At 39.5% G+C, this 14,175-nt stretch overlaps 1 protein-coding gene, 1 long non-coding RNA gene and 2 other non-coding genes across 5 annotated transcripts in view; all 4 read left to right on the plus strand.

Annotated features, from left to right (window-relative positions):
- The window catches only part of lrp4 (low density lipoprotein receptor-related protein 4), a 113,885-nt gene extending 106,898 nt beyond the window's left edge, over nucleotides 1–6,987 (plus strand). Inside the window, exons 36-38 of one of the 2 annotated variants that reach the window (XM_037095884.1) lie at nucleotides 689–776; nucleotides 894–1,035; nucleotides 3,083–6,987. In XM_037095884.1, coding sequence (XP_036951779.1) covers nucleotides 689–776; nucleotides 894–1,035; nucleotides 3,083–3,424 — 572 coding nt within the window. In that variant the 3' untranslated portion in view covers nucleotides 3,425–6,987. The remainder of the gene's footprint in view (nucleotides 1–688; nucleotides 777–893; nucleotides 1,036–3,082) is intronic. The other variant, XM_037095885.1, reaches the window with a different exon arrangement.
- A 1,101-nt stretch (nucleotides 6,988–8,088) lies between these two features.
- On the plus strand, nucleotides 8,089–13,813 carry LOC119018807. The gene is made up of 6 exons (XR_005074868.1): nucleotides 8,089–8,225; nucleotides 8,585–8,666; nucleotides 9,433–9,532; nucleotides 10,762–10,894; nucleotides 11,677–11,811; nucleotides 13,050–13,813. It is a non-coding gene; the product is annotated as an uncharacterized LOC119018807 (long non-coding RNA).
- Nucleotides 8,732–8,845, plus strand: LOC119018842. Its single transcript, XR_005074877.1, has one exon. It is a non-coding gene; the product is annotated as a small nucleolar RNA SNORD67 (small nucleolar RNA).
- Nucleotides 10,545–10,657, plus strand: LOC119018843. Its single transcript, XR_005074878.1, has one exon. It is a non-coding gene; the product is annotated as a small nucleolar RNA SNORD67 (small nucleolar RNA).
- Nucleotides 13,814–14,175: the final 362 nt, after the last annotated feature.

The following is a 14,175-nucleotide window of genomic DNA, read 5'->3' on the forward strand; positions in this document are numbered from 1 at the left end:
ATGTTTGTTATGAATGTTTGTTATTAGTTTGCTAGCTAACATGATGAAGGCATTGAAGTTGTAAGAATGTGTCTTTTCCACAGTCACCCCTGTTGCTTTGACAGTAATCACCAGTTTCTACCTTTTGAAAATCATTCAAATCAACAGCCAAGCAATTATAAACAGTGAAATCAATATTTGTCACTTATTAAATCAGCCAAAGCCAAAGTAACTAAATGCAAATTAAGCCATGTAAAATGTGTGTTGAAAACTTTCTGTATATAGTACAACATGAAAACTCAACAGATACAACTAAATCAGAAAAACAATAAATTAATCAATTCAAAGCTATTTTGAAATGGTGAGTTTAAAATGATATATGTACAAAGTGCAGTAGTTTAAGCTCTCACAGGATCGACTTTACAGTCATACAACTGTTACTCAGAGTTTGAGGACGATGCTCATTCAGTGTTGAGGTAGAAGAAGCACAATATGACCAGCAGCCATCATCTTGAGTTTCTGATGACGTGAACACTGACACTTTGTAAATACAGTAACCTTTACCAAAAGTACATTGCGTCCCTGGGATATAAGCTAGGCTAAATGCTTTCAGAACATCTCTGACGTTGACACTGATATTTGGTAAGATAAAACAGCTGTATGTTCCCACAAACAAATGAGTCATTATTGTCTATGCCATGTGTTGAAGGAGAAGGACTTCATATCAGCTATGTGATTGGTGGAGTCCTGACCATCCTGGCAATTCTGATCCTCATCGCTGCGTTGATTATTTACAGGTCAGTCCCCTGTTTTCCCCTGCCCTGAAACAGAGGGTATGATTTAGTACATTTAACACACAGCACATAGTTTAAATTGTAAGTAATGAAGTGTTTTCATCCCGTTTTTGACTACAGACATAAGAAGTCAAAGTTTGCCGACCCAGGAGTGAGCAACCTGACCTACAGTAACCCCTCGTATCGGACGTCCACACAAGAGGTCAAGATCGAGGCGTCGCAGAAGCCTCCAATATACAACCAGCTCCGATATAAGAAAGAGGTAACAGACGGTCTGGATGCTGAAGTGGAAACTCTGTATTTTTGGTTTAACAGACGAATGGATTAAAGGTGAATCCATGACACTTTCATAGAATGGTCACAGACTACGTAGGTGTATAGTGGGTAACCACCAAGACAAATGACCTTACTGTTTGTCTCTGGTCACATTGATTGTGTTGGAATATTTTAACATGTGAGCAGGTTACAGACATCAGCACTCATCTTTTCTCCCCCCTCTCTCTCCTCACTGCAGCTCTCTCATCCCTACAACTCCCTCTCTCCCTTTATCTTTTGACCCACTTGTCCCGTGGAGAGGTAGTTACACAGCATGAAGGAGTTGTTTCCACTTCTGTTTTCTCTGCTGTTTCTTTGTCCTTCTGTCTTTCACTGCATGAAACATGCTTTCCAAAATTAATACTTTCTCTCTTTGGTGGCGTTTCAGAGCTCTGTGATCAGTAGCATGTCAGTGTTTACACTAATGTGAAACTGACATTTCAACCGGCCAGGAATCTAAATGTACGGATAGGTTTTTGTTGAAGTTGCAACAACTATTGTCATTAAACATCATTATATTATTTTCAAATTTATAGTGAAGCCTTGAAATAACTTTAAGCATATTACAGCACAGTGCAGGACTGCATTTCCCATAAACCCTTCCTGTCCCTACTGCAAGTAAGATGTTGCTATTTGTCAAAAGAGAGAAAACAGTTATAGAAGTTAAGGATGTCTGATGTTTGTTTTGTTCATCATTAAGAGCTATGTACTGTGTATAAAGCCAAGCCCATTTCCAGTTCTGTGTTTACTGCAACCCATTGCAGCAGCTTTGAGTTTACTAAAATACTGGAAACTTTATGGCCGGACTGCTTGTGGGCTGCTTGTAGAAAAAGAAAAATAGTTTCAGGTAAGCACACTGACTGACTGGTGATGCCAGCAAAACTGCTTTGGGTCATTTTGCTGTTTCAACAGTTGTGGAGATGAAGAAACGCTGTCCAAATTATTCCCTCTACAGCAGACGGAATAATTGGTTGGAAAAATGACACCATCTCCCTGTTTTTGTGCCATAAAGCAATCCATTTTACTCCAGAGTAAACAAGCTGAAAGCCTGGCAGGGTTTCCCACAGGTCTTTTAAATCCTTTTAAGTTGGTGAATTTTAGGAAAAAAAATTAGTTGGGTCACGGGCTAGTCGGTCAGCTAGCAGGTCAGATCAAGCAAGTAACAGTCAATGGCCTGTTTCAGGTAGGCCAGCAAAAAAAAAATCTTTTTAATCCTGGGGAAAAAAATGTACAATCCTTTTTTGTTGTTGATTCTCACATGAAAAATAAAACATGTCTCCTGAAAGACAAAAAAAAAAATGTAATTTTACAGGAATTTTTTTCCACGTTTTAATAGATGAAAACAAAAAATAAGGAAGGTAGGAGGATTATCATATCCATCTGGGATTCTGTGAGAAACTTCTAAAACTTACGTGATCTTTTTAGCCAAAAGTTAATAACCAGGTTAGACTTTGCTGTTTGCATGTTCCTCTGCCAGTAGATTAACACAGCACAAAAAGCCGTTGAATTTGATGTTTAAGACGATGTGGGAACCCTGGCCTGGTGTTTTTGTTTAAGGTCAATAACTCTGTACCTGCACCACCTAAATCCAAAAATGAAAAACTAAGTGAAGCACAGTGTTACTGAAAGGAGCCAACTTGCTGTGCATGGGTTGTGTTTGAAGGTGACATCTTGTTTTGGAGTGATGTGCATTTGCTCTCTGATTAATCCTTAAAGGGAAATCCACCTTTAACAGCTTGAACTTGCTTTTTGTGTAGCAGCGTTTAACATCAATAAACAGAAGAGAAATAAAGGAGGGACGGGCCATCTGTCACACCTTGGTGACTCACTGCAAGTGAGGATGCTGAAAGTAAAATGAATTTCAGCACAAACTGACTCCTAGAAAGACTTTAGTTTGACAGATTGAAGGTACCTGAGGGTGGATTTTCCCATGAAACTGCTGATATACAGTAGAGGCCATCACTCACGCTAACTAATCCCGTCTTATTCTCCAGGGTGGAGTGGACGGAGGCTACACCAAGGAGAAGATCCGCATTGTGGAGGGTGTGTGTCTTCTGTCCAATGAGGAGCTTTACTGGGACGACCTAAAACAGATCAAGCCGTCTCGAGGCGGACTGCACACCTGCATGCGTACAGACACCGTGTCCCTGCAGGCCAGCAGTGCTTCACTAGATGACGGTGAAACGGAGCAGCTCCTCCAGGAGGAGGCGTCCGAATGCTCCTCTATAACCACCCTGACCCCTTCAGCCATCACCCCGCAGCGTCACGCCCAGCACAGCCTGCCCGACACCGGCTGGGCCTCCACGCGCAAGCCCTCCACCGAGAGCGAAGTGTGAGGGAGGCCCCCTGCCCTCCGCGCTTTATCTCAACCTCTATTACCTGATACACACCTGTATTTATTGCCGGTACAAACACACAAAGAGAAATAGGTACACACACAGTAACAGTTGCATTCATAGAGTAGTGGTACATATGAACCTGGTTAGACAAAGCTACTATAAACACAACTCCTATATCTCAGCTGGGGCTCCGTCCTACTTGTGTACACACACTTACACATACACACTTACACACACACACACACACACACACACACACACACACACACACACAGTACAGTCCTCCAACAGTACCCTCAGTGCTACTGCCTTTAGGCAAAATCATAAACTAATGAGCATGTTGGAATAAGAAAGCAAAGGACTCTGGGGAGGAAGCGAACAGAGAGACACGAGCGTTATCTGGAGCCTTTTTAAAGGATGCAGACTCTAAATTCAACAAACGCTTCTCTGTACAACTTCAACTTTATTTTTTGTGAACTTTTTTTTCCATGTTGGACGAAGCTAAAACGACATACTCCCTGGACAACGTAACCACAGCACTCTCTCTAATGCCACTCATGTCTTTATGAACTCTATTTATGAACGTTTTTGTACTTGTGGAGTGGGTTTGCTGACTTTCAGAGAACGGCGAGAGTGTTGTGTTTGAACTTTGCGCAGCAGGACCCAGGTTTTCAAGAGTTGTATTTATGACAGTGCCAAAGGGTGGGGCTTCACAGAGTCTCCATGCTTCTTTCTGCATTTACACTTCAATAGAATTGTATCTTAATTACAGGATGTTTGTTTCGACTTAACGGACTTGCCCTCACTGGTGGAAGACCTCAATGATGACACCACCTGCTTGTGATTCCTTATTTTACAGCCTCCTATAGGTCAAGCCAGGACTTACTGTAGTCCATTCATCGTTTTTTTTTTTTTTTTTTTTTTTTGTAAGTCAACCATTGCTGATTCTCTGGCATAGCAGAGGAAGCCACAATGAAGTAATAGCCTAAGTGCCAAACATGTTGTTCTTTTTGCTCCTTTCAGCTCTATATTTATTTTTCTCAGAGGTTTTAAAAATGTTCATGACATTCGTTTTACTTGGGTTTGGTCACCCAAATCACAGAAAAGCATATTTTCTCAGACATGTACCACTAGGGCTACTCAGCCATGCAGATAGTTGTGGTTTTATTTGCCCAGGGTGTGGATATATGTCTCTGGGATTTCTTCTGCCCCAAAATACTGGGGTTTTTCCTTGGAACGGCTCCCTCAATCCAATCTGTCGTCGAGTGTCTCTTTCATTGTTCCTGGGCTTTACTGTCCAGGGGAATGATTATCTACAACAGCACTTACTTTTCGAAATTTGAAGCTCTTTGATTTCAACAACAATTCATGTTTTACTTGTGAAAATCAAAAAGCTTTCTTGCATTTACTTAAGTGTTGGATTTTGTGTATTATTCAGTGTCATCCCCAATGTTCCTGTTTGATTGATATCCGCCCACAATGGCTTAAGGGGAAATTATTTTTTTTAGATATTAAAAAAATGGAAGCACCGCTAGAAACAAAGGACATTGGATGCACAATGGTATTTCAGTGTTAAAAAAATGAATCCCTGTTTTATCAAACTATGTAAACTGAACAAGATAAATGTTGAGATGGATTATGTTATAGGGTTCAATTTTTAGATGTCTGCCTCGCTATGTGTACAAAAACTTGGGATGCAATGGCTGCAACATAATACTTGAAGGCAACTATGTCCGTCAAGGTAAGATTTCTTGTCTTTGCCAGTGACAGACTCAGACTTTTCTTCTGGAGTGTCTAACCACATTACAGAAGGACCCCTACAGAGTTTTTGTTGCCTTTTTGATCAACAGTAAAATCTTTCTCTTGTAACCAGAAGCTGCAGATATGTCGCTCAGGACAAATCCACCAGACTCTGTTTATAGAAACAGTCAATTTATCATCATAAACCCTTTATGAACATCATAAAATGTTAAAATATTCTGGCTCTGCAATGCCATTTTCAGATCTATGTGGGTCAGTTTAGGGTTTATTGGAGTTATTGCTGTTTGTTAGAACAGTGGAAAGACAAACCAAGACAGTTTTTGGATGAAGAGTTTTTCTTTTACAATGACAAAATGGCTGTTTCTTTAAATGGAGTCTGGTGGATTTGGCAGTGGGGACACGGTGACTGTTTCTGGGTAATCAAAAAGGATTCCACAGGTTCATCTCTGCAGTGATCCTTTTGACATGGTTGTCAGACACTTAGAAATAACAATCTAAGCCTGTCAATGACAAAAACATTTTTACTGGATGTACTCTGATGGTCAAATTCGCCTAAAACAATTGTGTAACAGCCATCACCAAGCCAAAACTATATACTGGACCAATTCCAGAAGTTGTTGTACCTATTAGTCATTTAGACACACAATATGTGTACATAGAATTCCCCTTTAATTAGACTGTCTTTCTTCTGGAAAAAAAAAAAAAAAAAATCACAGAAGTTCAAGTGTCTTTTCAGAGTCGACTATATCAAAAACTTGGCACATACGACCAGGAGTATCTGCGTGGCCGAACACTTGTAGAGGTAAATGAGAACATTTGTTCTTTATTTAATCTGAGTTTAAACTCTAAATCTGTAATGCAAATGTGTACTGGCAGCGTCTGCCACAGTACAGTATAACAAATGGGTAATTTAGGAACACTGTGCATGTCTGACCCCATCAGACTGTGAGGGTTATAGTTTAGAAATATATCACTGACAACTTACTGAAAAAAGAGTTTAATACAAGTAAAGATATTATGCATTGCTTTAACTTTAGAGTGCCATTCTGTCTGTCGTTGAAATATGGTACGAGAAAATACTATATTGCTATATTGAAAAATATATCGGTTAGACTTTACAGAACCATGTATTTTGAAGTATCTGCTACAAGCTCAGCAACTTGCTGATTTGCTGCTAGACGAAGCACTGAGGCCAATGAAAGAGGGTCTTGGCAGCTACATAACTACGGTCTCTGACGGTTGGTTGACAGTAGGCCTACAGAGCATCACAGTGACCCAGTAACCAATCACCCTGGCTCACAGTCCCTCCAACTCTGCTGCAGGAATGCTAGAACTGTACAGATTTTATCATGAGGATATAAGCAAACATTTCTGTTGAAGATATTGCGTTGATTAAGTTGTATAGTCTTTTGTACAAAGGGATTTCATGACCGTTTTTAGACTTGTATTAATTTTACTCACTGGAGAAGAACATTTTTCTTTTTTGTTTGTTTTTTTTGTTTTGTTTTGTTTTTGCTGGATTATTTTAACCACTGTGTTTCCAAGCCTTGTAAATGATAGGGAAGATGCCAGTTATTTAATAGTGCTCTTTTATCTTATGAAATACTGGTCGCGTATAGCTGTTGTAAAGTTAACAAAAAGAGGTATTTATGATTTCTGTTTGGTTGTCACTTGATGTGTAAATATGAAAAGACTGTATATGTATTTCCATGGCAGTACTAACAAGCTGTGTTGTGTGATATAGTGAATTATCCCTTTGCTATCTTTTAATATAAAATTGCATTTGCATTTCAATGAAACCTTTGTCTCACTCATCTGTGCTTATCTGTTGCTCTCAGAGAAATGTTTTCTCACCAGATACGGTGATCATACAGCAGATAAGGAAACGCAGATGTCTGCCTCTGCAGATAATTACAGACATAACAATGGGAGCGAAAATGTAATCTGAGAATTAAGGCATTGAAGGCATTATTAGAGGTTTTTGTTGAGGAATACTTGTATGTATAGGCTCAACATTTGAAATTGGTCTTAAGAGGGCTTTCATTACAACATACACAACATATACATAACAGCCCTTGATTTGGCACAGGGGAAACTACTTTGTTTCAGGCAGAGTGTCACAATGTCTGGGGTGAATTATATAAATCAGAGAGGTGACGAAATTCCTCTACCCACTAAAGTTGTGGAAAGAGGACAGACTCAACAAAGGCCAAACACGGATGCTACTCTGTCACTAGAGAAGAGACAAGATGCTAAAAGCTGACGGTATGGCTAACTGCAGGAAAAAACACAACAAGCTTCAGCCAGTACCAGAGAACATCAGGAACTTTAGTTCAGTAGTTAGTATCTTGTGTTCACACCTTGAAATAAGATACAAAAATACACAGACAACAAACACTGCAACATTATATTTGTAGATATAAATCCTTGACTACCAAACTAAACAATAAGCACCTGTTGATAGCATTTATTGCATGTTCAGGATTTAGTTTGTGGATCATTTTAGACCAGTATCAGTGTGTGAGATAGAATCTGTGGTGCAATCTGGTGAGTTGTGACCAGCATAGAGGCGTATACATAGAGGGGTTCAAGGTTTAGACTTGGAGTGAGCCACTGGGTGTTTGTGCTCATCTTTTAAAATGTGCATGTGCAAAAAAGCAACAAACCCAATGGCATGAGTGAAGAAACCTCAAACACAAATTTATGATGAAATGTACGGTGTGCAATAATGTAAAAGGAGGTTCTAAGTACATTTTTAATAAACGAATTAATTTGAGTCTTTTTCAACCAAATTACTGAGAACAAGTCCGATGCAGAGATCGTGCATGTGACGGATATACAGCTTATCATTGGTTGTTCCAACAGGAAACATGTGTCCAATAACCTTCAGCCATCGTCCCGGCGTCCGAGCCAATCAGCGATCGGCTTTCCAGAACTTACTTGTTTAAAATGAGAGGACATCTTAACGAGCCGGTCAGTGGCTCCGACAAACAAGAAACACAACTAAAATGTTATCGGGGATGCCTCTCTGCTTCTGGTAAGTTTGTGAAAGCTGCTTTTAGTCAAAAGTGTGACATTTCTGGGAAACTGAAGCGAGCGGTAGATGGTAGTGTAGCTTAGCAAACAACAGTTAGCTGAGTTAGCTACTAACTAACGCTAGCTAGCTTATGGCCTTTTGCTTTATACCGTTCATTTTAAACGTTCAAGAAAAAAAAAACCATTTATATTACGGGAGGCCAGCCACCCTGCTTTCTTTAAATGTCACACAGGTCAGTTTCTTTTGATTAAGGTTGAGTAATTTACGATGAGTTGGGTCACTGAGACTGAACACGTTGTGTGCTGTTAGCTAACTTAAGGCTAAACTTCTCCTTTTGTATGGTTTGTCTTTGTACGCAGGCGTTGTTGTCCACGTTGCAGTACGTGACAATAAATGCGGATGAAGCGACTCGTCGATGATGGATGTAAACCCACCCCACAGGTACGTTGGTGTGTCCAACTCATCCGAACCGCTGGTATAGCCATGAAATAGGAGGGTTGCTTGGGTGTGAGAGTGATGAGTTGCACTAATCAGTTGGGGGGTCTGTTGCAGTGGCATCGACACCCCAATCCGATCCAACCTGAGGACACACAGTGTGCACAGGGGCCATCTGACTCGCACCAAAACCCTTTTGTAGGAGCATAGGCTGTAACTTATGTGCAGGCCATACCATGGGATGCATTATGAATATTATACGATTTAAGTGCTTAGTTTTCCGATAGTGTTATGTTTTCAACGATCATTTTATGTTGGATCATCTTGCCTCTTTGATACACGCACAAGCTTGCTAAAGGGTGGAAGCAGAGAAGGTCTGGAGTAAAAAGAACACAATATGGCTCACTGCATTTCTGTGTAATTTAAGTTTAGAGTTTCAACCACAAAGAGTTACAAAGTAGTGAGTCTGGGGAAATTGGATAGGGAGTCTGCATGTTTTCATGAAAATATATATATTTTATATTATCTGGCACCAGTGTATAGATAACTGTACCACAAACAATATGATAGTGTTGTATTTATATTTTTGTTCCACCCATAATAAGAATACAAGTCTTCAACTGTAGCATTTCAGATCAGAAAACTAATCTTGTGGTAAATTTGTGACAGACCTGTGTGAAATAATCATATCACAACATGATTCCTGTGGAGCCAGTTATTGAGAATTTTCAAAAATTGGCAAATTCTGTTTCTTTGTCTTGTTGCTCTGTAGACCCTGGCATCTGTAAGTTGGATGAGATGTTGATTCTCAAGCTCCTGTCCTCCTTCGTACTCTTGGCCAACTGAATCAGAGGTCAACTGCATCCTTCAAGGTCTGTTTCTAGATGTGCCTATATAGAATCTATTAGGGAGTTCTTTTCTCTCCTTTTTTACAAATTCATTTCATACTTTTTAATCGGTCAGCCACAGTGCTTTTGATCATCGCCCATCAATTAGTTATTCTTTCCATGCAACATCCACAATAAACAAGTAGTTAAAAAATAATAAAAAAATCACAGTGTACCTCAATCCATTTTATTTGCCAAAGCGCACGTGTACGGCCACACTGGGAATAAAAAAAAAAAATCCTCCAAGACAGAAAAGAGCAATGAAACACTCTTGTGACACAGCCACAACTAAAACCACTGACCACTAACTATGTTCACTTATAGAAGCAGCACCACTGACTGGTGGCTCTCATGCACATTGAAAGGCTAACTGGTTTGCGTTGGCCGAAAAGGGGTAAAAGAGATTGACAGTACCTGACTTCACTCTCATGAATCCACATGACATCACAGCAGCCCACACAGCAAACAGTTACTGTTACCTACTTTTCAAATTTTATTAATGTAACAACTCTAGTTTCCATTTCCACTTCGTTGATTTGTGCTTGGTGGAAGTCTTTGCAAGCATTCAGTTTGAGCCAACTCCTGTATCATTTTAATTGTGGTGATCTGTTAAATAAGCTGCTGCCATACAAACATCTGTTTGCTTTTGGGCATCTATTATTTCTGGAGGAGCTGTAATGGGGAGCGTTTACCGCCTAATTTAACTGTGTTTATGTACTAAGCCAAAACAAGAAAACCAACATATCATCTGAGACATGCATATCCTGTCAACAATCCATCCAGCACCCTGCATACAACAGTCAGTGGCAAAGAACAATAATGACTTTGTGGTGTTTGTTGTTTCATCTCAAAAGAGCAGTTGCTTTTTGGTTCAGTTCTAAAACTGTAGCGAAAACAAACTGCAATTTGCTGACATGAATACAAAAATTAAATGCCTTCATTATCCAAAACAAAGTCCCAGTAAACCTTTATCACAATTTTCAGAGGGCCACCGAGGTGTGACAGTGATGAGTTGCACTATTAGTCGGCCTGCTGATTGCAGTGGCACAGCAGACCTGTCCCGATCACCTGTGGTGACACCCATTGTGCACAGGGGCCATCTGAGTTACCCCACGCCTCACAGAGAAATAGCTGCCTAAATGTTCTCCCGTCATTTCCTAACTTCTGCAATTCTGCTTTTTTTTTTTTTTTTTGTACCGCTCTTTCTTTCCCAGTCTGAAGATGGGAGACTTCAAGGATGTGGTTAAGCAGACTGGTCCAGTTATTGTGAATACAATGAATGGACTGTATCCTGCCCGCAAACACTTCCCCTTCATAATGGGTGGAAGAACACTGAGCTGAGAGCTGGTAAGGACACACAGCCCAATTCAGTCAACTTGTGTTTTTTTTTTTTGTTTTTTGTTTTGTTTTTTTTTTAAATCTTTTTGCCTTCCCAATCTGTCATCTTGAGCGGATTATCTTAAAGTCACAGCTGGAAGCTGTAAACTCTTATCACTGCCTAAATTTTGAAGACGTCCCCACTAATTTCTTGTGCTTGTGAAGTTATGCAGCTCTAATATTTCACAGTTGTGAACCCTTTTTTTTTTTTTTTTTTTTTCTTTCTTTAATGTAATTCTTGTTGTTATGAATTAAGCATTAATTTGTTAGCTCCTTGATGGCTATAAAGTAGTTTGTCAAAGTTGGTGCCCTCAGCACAGTATGGTTTGGAACATGCTAAAGCTTCGTGCCAACAGATTGTAGCATTAGTTGGCTTTGTGTGTGACACCAAATGGCTTTCATTCAGAACAATCATCATGTTTTTTGTGCTTGATGGTAGAAATGCTTGATCACCTCAGTAATAATAATAATTTGGTTCATTTCTATTCATCCACCAGTTACCATGAGCAGGCAGTTGCTTTATTGGTCACTAATGACCCAGTTAAAATTCAGGCCAGCTGTGATCAGTGGCCCACTATATAGTCGGACTCTTCCTGTGTGGGTTTTTTTGTTTGTTTTTTTTTCCCGAAAACAAACTGCCCAGGATGGCAGTTTTCTGTTTGTCCTGATTACTTCCTTAACTAAATAATTGGTTCTTCTTTTAAATGTGTCTTGTCCTCTTTCTGTCTTCTCTCTCTCCTCTGTCCCTGCAGGCAGCCTCATGGCCAGAAAACTATTGCAGTGGCAGCAGAAGTTGGGCCTGGACCTCCACCTGCTGCATGCATGGCCTGTCCTTGATCCACGAGCTGCACAACCTCAATTGACCTTACTGGGAAAAGGCAGTTTTGGTATGCCTGCTTGTACTAAACTGTTTTATAACGCCCTGAAACTTCATTTTAAATTTAATTTGAAAGAGAATGTTTGCCCCAAATTAGAGAAGTCTTTTTTTTTCTTGAAGAGGATGGAACTAGATGGCATTTGGCTTGTAGTGCTCAAAGTAACAACAAAAAAGATGATGACCAATCTGGATGGATGAATAATAGGAAAAATAAGCTTTTTTTCATGCAAGTATAGTCTTTAACTATTCTTGCTGTAGTTAGAACTGAACACTGTTGCTGGGTTTAGAATTTGTAAAGAGTGTGTGGGATAAATGGGGCCCTATAAAATCAGTTTTATTTTTTCCATTTTAATTTTTGGGACTCCAAAATTAAATTAAAAAACAAACTTTGACTCTTTTACTACCAAAAACAGTGTTTTTAATGTAAATGCAGGGCTGATTGCATTCTGGCGCTGTGCCGGATCTCTGGCGTACCAGTGTGACTGCGAAAAAAAAAATCGGGTTTGCCCAGAGATCTGACATACAGTTCTCTGGATCTAACAGAGGCGTAACTTTCATTCAATCACACTAATGATGGGTCTACTAGCCAATCAGAAATATGGTGGGGCAGGCCTTGGCTAATCAGATTTATCCAGAGAGCAGTCGCCAGTGTTGCCAACTTGGTGACTGTCTCGCTAGATTTAGTGACTTTTCAGACCCTCTTAGCGACTTTATTTCTAAAAAGTGGCTAGCAACAAATTTAGTGACGGCTCTGCAGCAGTGCCGGGGTGTGTGAGGACTGGCAGGCAGGAGTGGACGCCGCGGCCGCTCACTCTGTGGATTTGCCGTTTACTCTGTTTGGATCTGTTAATTCTCTGATGACTCAGTCTTTCGCAGTTCCACTGGTACTTTACAGGTGATAACCTTAAGCTACTCAGTCTAGATCATGTTTGAACTTCTCTCACCCTTTTCTCCAGATTAGGATTTTCTTCCATCTTGTAAAAATGTACATAGTTCGTTTTGTCTTCTCCCTCCCTTTACTGTTTTTACAGTGTGCAGCTTTTTTATTTTAATCAATTAAATGTGGAGTTTTTCAGGTGAAAAAGGCATCTAAAAATACAAATCTGGTATTGCAGTGTAATTTTTTTTGGGGGGGTGGGGTTCAACTGTGCAACAGTGGGATTTTATTTTTTCCCAATTTCTACTCAGTCTTGTCTGTATGTTTTATCTGAAGAATGACACATCTTTTTCTGTGTTTTTACCATGCAGATTGAGATTTTGACTCACTCATGTCCATAAGCAAGACCATCGCCTACACTGGGAAGAGATCTCAAGGCTCTAGCTGTGTTGTGGTTTTATTGCTAGTGGGCAGCATAGGGAGAATTCCAGTTTTGCTGCATTTTATCCTCAAACAAATGTTAGATTCATTGTCATCACATTAGAAAACATTGTCCACGCACACTGTATTAAATATGCTCTAACTCTGTCATGTATATTCACATGGCATCCAACTGTTCAGTGATCCTGTGAGTTAGTGCAATCATGTACATCGCAGTAATGGCTTTTACTGAGTAATAGCTTGACTGTGTGGATTTCTCTGCAGGGATTACAGTTTCTGTGATTGCCTTGCATCATCAGAGGCCACAGCTCATCTTAAATATCTGCATGTTCTCTGTGTTGTACTATTTCATTCCAGCCAGCGGCGGGTTTGATGTCAATGTTGTGGCCTGGGCAGTATGTCATTAAATGTATGTCATGGTAGTGTTTATGTAATTAATAATGAAAGCAATGAAACGCTGTAAAAAGCTCAGGCTGTGCTGAATGTTGGAGCCAAGATATTTTTGGGGGTTATTGTGATTGTATGAATGTTTTGACTATAGAGGAAAATTGTTTTTAGAAATACTGAGCGATTAAATAACACTTGAACCAACCATGTCTTGCATGTAGCTACATCAGGCTGCCTCTCAAATATAATCTTACAAATGATGCAGTACTTAAGTATAGTCCTGCTGGTTGCCTACAACTTGATATAGCTGCACTTAGTAAATGTATTTACTGTCTATTGGTATGATCTTTAATTTTTCTTTTTTTTCAAAATCAAACAAGTGCATAGTAAGTTGAAATTGTTTTTTTTTTTTTTTTAATTTCACAAAATAAAAATTTGAATTTTAAAACTCTAGCCATTTGTTTTAAATTTAGCTTTTTTGCTATGACAGAAGCGTCTCATAAAATTTGGATTTTGTAGAATTATATAATAAGCTATTATGGGGCTTTTCTTCTGTAATCATGGTCTCTTGCAGTTAACAAAAAAAAAAAAAAATGGATCAGAGACTCACATTGGTGAGGAAAACTGGCAAAAACGAAACTATTGGGCAAATTTAAGAGCAATGACAAA

Source organism: Acanthopagrus latus, chromosome 4 (assembly GCF_904848185.1).
Source record: "Acanthopagrus latus isolate v.2019 chromosome 4, fAcaLat1.1, whole genome shotgun sequence".
NCBI classification, from domain to species: Eukaryota; Metazoa; Chordata; class Actinopteri; order Spariformes; family Sparidae; genus Acanthopagrus; species Acanthopagrus latus.